The sequence below is a fragment of the Ciona intestinalis genome, unplaced genomic scaffold, assembly GCF_000224145.3.
Source record: "Ciona intestinalis unplaced genomic scaffold, KH HT000452.1, whole genome shotgun sequence".
Taxonomy (NCBI): Eukaryota; Metazoa; Chordata; class Ascidiacea; order Phlebobranchia; family Cionidae; genus Ciona; species Ciona intestinalis.
In genome coordinates, this window is record NW_004190773.1 from 1,257 (window position 1) to 7,303 (window position 6,047).

The window sequence follows — 6,047 nt, forward strand, 5'->3', positions numbered from 1 at the left end:
AATGTTACAGTATTCTTACTGTCCAACAAGGTGCGTGGCAAACACTATTACTCTTGTTAAGTATTAAAATTCAGTCTTAAACGCATACATTATTTTTTCAATCGCTAAAAAGGCATATAGTAGGGTGGGGGAAGATGGGACAAATTTGACACATAATAACTAAATATCCTGATCGTGTTTTAAACAATTAACAACAGTCTATGGGTGCCGTGGGATGAAGTCTTATAAAAAATCGTTACATGTTTGTTTTCTACCAAATTGGAAAAGAAAATAGATTGAAAAGGTGTCCCATCTTCCCCCACCCTACTATAAAATAATATCCTCATTTTAAATGCTTGCTGAATCATATTAAAACTGCCGTAATATTGTCGTTTGCTGGTTTGAATCATCGTAGTTTAATAAAATAGAGTGAAATATTTCATAAAGTTTAATTGTGTCCCATAAAATTAGTTTTAGTTTTATGTGAAAGCCTGAGATAAGTTTAACATGAGAAAAATAGGCAGAGGTCAATATGCAGTATGCTGCTATCAATAACAGCAAAGCACACATTACAGTTTATCAGCTAACATACGAATCATACAAGAACATTTTGTACAAATTACGCCTATAATAGAAATAGTTCTTCCAGGTTACAATTTTTTGTTTTTTCGCTTATACCTTTATTTTCATAAACATATGGCAATATTGAACAAAATTTTTTTGCATTAAGAATTAGATTTTGGTTATACCTAAAGCTGAAAGCTACAATGTCAAATAATTTAACTTTGGTCAAGTTCGGAATGCTGTGTATATTCACGACACTGCTGATCAGTAGTCACGTGAGATATTCGTCTATCTGTAAACAAGAAATTTACCGTGATAGGAAAGTTAAGTCAGTAATGGACAATGGTAAAGTAACTTTGGATGATATTTATATCAGCGTAAAAACAAGCAGAAAATTTCACGAATCCCGACTTGACCCAATAGTTAAGACTTGGTTCAAGCTGGCGAAGAAGCAGACGTACTTTTTCACAGACGGCGATGACGACAAGCTGAACGAAACAACTGAGGGTCATGTTATTAACACACATTGTGGACACACTAAAACTAGACCACATTTAAGCTGTAAAATGGGAACAGAATTTGATACGTATTTGGCGAGCGGCAAAAAGTGGTGGTGCCGGTTTGACGACGATAATTACGTCAATCCACCACGCATGGTTCATCTTGTTAATGGTTATAACTGGACACAAGACATTTGCATTGGTAAACTGAGCGTTCCATTATTTGCAACATACTACCATGGTCATATTGAGAAATATAAGTTTGCTCATGGCGGTGCTGGCTGTTGTATTTCCAGACCATTGGCTTTAAAAATGAAACCGTGGTGTGGAAGAGAAAAATTGGTTGTGACAACACGGGAAACGCACATGAACGACGATTGCGCTTTGGGTTTTATTATAACCAACCGTTTGAAAATATATATAACAATCACCGACCTTTTGCATTCCACAAGGGAAAAACTCAAAAATTTAAACCCAGACACTTTACATGAGCAAGTTAGTTTAGGCCAAGCCTTAGGCAACACAGTGAACTTGAACAAAGTGAAGAGTTCAAAGATATTTAACCATGATGTAGACCCAACTCGTTTCATGACTCTTCACTGTTTTCTCTTTCCCACTGCTGACATATGTAAAACATAATATAAAACCATTGTGTGGCTTCTTTATGTTATTTTTAAAAAAAGTTAAAACAATGTGCTATAGCGTGGTATATCGTATACAAATACAATCAAGGGAAATGTATACAACTTGTCTGTCAAAACCATGACACAATGTTCGACGTCGTGGTATAGTTATATCATGGTACAATGTTTAGGCCAGATTTGGCCCATTACCAAACAGTTTTGGGGCTTATTGGATGATGAATTTTAAAAAATGGGGTGTTCTTCGACCATTTTCCTATATGGCCCGACACAGCGCGCGCCAAAGGCGATTACTGTTTTAAGTTTTAAAAATCGGTTTTAAACTGAAACAATTTTTTTTAAAGGGCCTAAACACACCCCAAATGTACTTCGCTTTAATCGATAGAGTGTGTTTTTCTAATCCCAACGACACCTTACTTGTTTTAATCGGTTCTGTATAACCAAAGATATTCCAGCTCAAACACCGTGAAATTCAAAAAACTGATTTGAAAGTTGCGTGGCGAAAAAAATTGAGAAGTGTACTACCCACGTGACAAAATTGTTGAAGCGTGGCCGCTCTCATTCAGAAAGGCGAGAGGCAGTGTTTTCAGCGAAAAACGAGAGAACAAAAAAAACGCAAAAAAGCACAAAAAAAACGCAGGTTTCGCTTTTACGAATGAATCAGTCACGTGACTAGTACGTTCCTATGTCACAATCACGGAGCTCGTAGTAAAAAAAAGATAGCGCTAGAGATCACTGTTTGAGGACGAATATCTCCGCCTATACTGGACCAATTTTAATAAGCAAAGTATTTTTGGAATCAATAAAACGGTCGCTTTATGAATTTACCATAAAAAATAAAAGTGACGTGGGGTGTGTTTAGGCCCTTTAATGGCTGAAGCAAACGTAATGGTAAGATTATTTTGGAAGCTTGGTGATTTATATTAAAACCCCGAAGTTTATTTGCGTGTTGAAATCATCAATCTAAACTCGACATTCGCGCGCATTTCGTTGGGCTGTGGCCTGTGAGAATATCCTATCGAATAATCCTGTTTATGTTTTTAATCCTATTTACTATATATATATATAGTAGGGTGGGGGAAGATGGAACACCTTTAGCACATAATATCCAGGTATCCTAAACGTGTTTTAAACAATTAATAACGGTTTATGGGAATCATGAGGATTTAGTTTTATAATTCTTTAAATGTTCTTTGTTTACTACTAAATGGGACGAGAAAATAGAGTTAAAAAGTGTCCCATCTTCCCCCATCCTACTGTACATATATATAGTAGGATATAAGGGAGACCGGGGTTTGTGTGTTAAGTTTTAAAAAGTGTCCTACCGTGGCAACATCTATATATATATATATATATATATATAGGCTACATGCATATAGATTTAATAAAATGACTAAACTTATCCCCATCCAACTATATATAGTAGGGTGGGCCGGCTTACACTTTATCTTCGCGTGGCCGAAAAACGACAGTCCTTATAAACACGGGTATTCTGTTTCATACACCTCGTGCCAGAATGTAATGTAACTTAGGTACTTTATCTTCGCGTTGCCGGAAACCAACAGTCGTTATAGCACAGGCGTGCACCTCGTGCCAGCTTACGGATTACCATGTATGTTACTTTGTTGGTGATTATTTTTTTATGTATAGCTGATAAATTGGACAACTCATTAGTAACCACAGGGTTGGAGCAATTGCCGTTAATAAGTGTCTTGCCCAAGGACATATACGCCCACAGTGGTAGCAATACGACGAGCCTTAAACCCATTACCTCTGTGTTCGAGCGCGCTTTTGTTCTATCATAAAATGGGAATTAACTGAGATATAAACATGAGAAAATGGTCAGGGTTCAATATGACTTACCTTAGAAATGAAATGAGCAAAAACATACCATGTTTCCATGACTCTGAGAAAAATCAACGTGTAGGCCTTTCAGGGCTTGATGCTGGATCCAATTTGTTTTCGGGGCTCGATTTCCCAACCCATTGCAATTACAGCGAATATGAGTACGAATGAACAGCCTTGTCACCCCAGTATTTCGACTGTGGAATCTACACAACGATATGCGCGTATAGGTAGACCCATGGCGCCCTCTATAAATTATGATTTAAGTACAATGATGGCGCTAAGTTTAAAATGAAGTCTGCTTAGTGAAAGCAAAGAATACTCTACCGCCTTTTTTGGTGAGAGCTTGGAAAGTTCTGGTATATGAATAAATCAATAAATGTATGTAGCTTGCTCGAGTGGCGGAAAAACAAGAGTCGTTATAACACGGGTGTTATGTTTTGTTTTCACCTGGTGAGTCGTGCCGCTTATAATAACAGCAGCGGCGAGCCCTGAACCTAGATTAGAGGCGCGCCAACCACTCTGCCACCAAACTTAACAAGATGCAAAGTTTTATTGATTCTCTTTTCTTTTATCGAGTTGTATACCATTGACAAACTAGATTTGCATAAACTTTAAAATCTCTTTATTACATTTTACATAATGTTGGATACTTGTCTGGAACCATCTGGTGCACATAGCTCAAAAGATGGCCAGCCAAGAAAAGGAAAGACAAAACAAGCCCAAACTGGAGGTAGTGTATAGTTCTTGCTATTTAATTTTATAAAGTAATATATGCAAACATTTAAAAGCTATAAATATAAGGGTATACAGTTTTTTTACCCAAAACACCAAAGTAGGGCGATGGAAAATTATTGATGTTGAGTTATGTGTATTTTTGAAAAGTGTACATTAGTGATAACAGACTATAGCACTACTTATGTTTAATTTGTACCAAACAACTTAAAATTGCACTACAGCAGGTATTTAAACCCATGAGAGTTTTTTTGTAAAAACATCAAAATTAAAACTTGTAGTTGTATTCATTTGTATTTCCAATTAAGAGATAGAAATTAAATAAATGTATATAAATATATATTATCTCCAGCTGGAAATAAAGCAGTTTCGAAAAAAGTGAAAAAGAAGTCATCAGATTCAAACTTACGACCAATTATCATTGGATTGGCTGTGGTTACTTTGGTTGGTGGAGCTGCAGGAATAGCTGTCTTTTTTTTGCAAGGTGAGTTTGAAACTTGGACCACCATGGTGTCAAAGTCAGATTTTTTATTATTTTAGGATTCTGAAAAATAACAGGTTACAATCAGTTGCAGATATCCTAAACAAACCATTTCGAGATATGTTTTTTGACCTTACTAATATAGAATATGGTTAAAAACATTACAAGGTTCCAGAGGTGTATACGAGTGGGTTCCGGAACTCCCTTTGAATATATATTTTTTTAATATATATATAGCCTATATACTTAAAAAAAATTTTTTTTTTGTAAAATTAGAAACCCTCTTCTTAAAAAATAGTAAAGCAGTCATGAAAAAACATAGTAAATCAGTTGATTCTGTGCGTTATTATTAATGTTAGTCAGGAATATTGCGGACCCCCCTTTTTAATTCCTGGCCTATTAGTTTTTTTTATCTTGTAGGCCATTCTATTTCAATGCATGGTCTCTTTGCTGTATAATATGTATTTACACATCAATTTCTATGACATCAAAATTTTGATGCCCAAGATAAACCTAATGATTATTTTTATTTTTCCCAGATAGAACCACAGCTTGCGATGATGCAGAAGCCAACAATGATCCAGTTGCTATTGGTGAATGTACACGTGGGTATACTTTTGTTTGTTTAACTTAATTTTCTAAATTAGATATAGTTTAATTTAGCTTTTACATTTTATAGTTGTGGGTAGAAGGGAAGCTAACTTGCTACTTATTTGGATACGCTGCTGTGTGGTAAAAGTAAATCTGTGCTGAAAAGGCGTTACAACTTTTAACAATTTTAAACTCAATAGGTGGTTTATCACTTAATCGATTATTGGTAATTTCCTTTTCTTAGTTTAATTGATTTGATCTTCGCTACTGTTTTCCCATGAAACTGATGTGATGGGCCACATGGAATTCTTGTTTTAGAGTTTATATCTTGTGTGTGTGGTTTAAACTATTCTATTCTAGGCTTTATAGTGAATTCCCAATAGCACTAAGCATTTTGTAAATACAGATACAGTGAACCACTAACTATTTTTGATTATTTGCCACCAGTTCTGAAATGCAAGTTCGATATAAGCACATGCACACTGCCATGTCCGTTTGGATACACCTCGAAAAGTGATGATGATGTATGTCCACTGAGTTGTACGTGTGCTTCCAAAGGAAATTTTGAGGGGGATGTTCATTTTGTTGGGGAAGATTTGCCTCATTTGCTGGATGTAAGCTATCGGTTTTAAAATCATGTTTAGTTAATTTGTTTTAACCTATTTGTGTATAAAGTTACCAACGACAGTTGGGACAGTGCCATACCTTTTT

The 6,047-nt window shown here is 35.6% G+C and overlaps 2 protein-coding genes across 2 annotated transcripts in view; both read left to right on the plus strand.

Moving 5' to 3' along the window:
- Nucleotides 1-644: 644 nt before the first annotated feature.
- On the plus strand, nt 645-1,777 carry LOC778625 (beta-1,3-N-acetylglucosaminyltransferase lunatic fringe). The gene has a single exon (XM_002120777.4). The coding sequence runs from the start codon at nt 747-749 to the stop codon at nt 1,680-1,682; it is 936 nt and encodes a 311-aa protein (XP_002120813.1). The 5' UTR covers nt 645-746; the 3' UTR covers nt 1,683-1,777.
- Nucleotides 1,778-3,924: 2,147 nt separating this feature from the next.
- LOC108950634 overlaps nt 3,925-6,047 on the plus strand; it is a 2,253-nt gene continuing 130 nt past the window's right edge. The window contains exons 1-4 of the mRNA XM_018816648.2: nt 3,925-4,262; nt 4,617-4,748; nt 5,285-5,350; nt 5,784-5,950. Coding sequence (XP_018672193.2) covers nt 4,172-4,262; nt 4,617-4,748; nt 5,285-5,350; nt 5,784-5,950 — 456 coding nt within the window. The 5' untranslated portion in view covers nt 3,925-4,171. The remainder of the gene's footprint in view (nt 4,263-4,616; nt 4,749-5,284; nt 5,351-5,783; nt 5,951-6,047) is intronic.

Excerpts from the sequence above, each read along its gene's own strand:
- LOC778625 (XM_002120777.4), top strand. The coding sequence starts at position 747 with ATGTCAAATAATTTAACTTTGGTCAAGTTCGGAATGCTGTGTATATTC.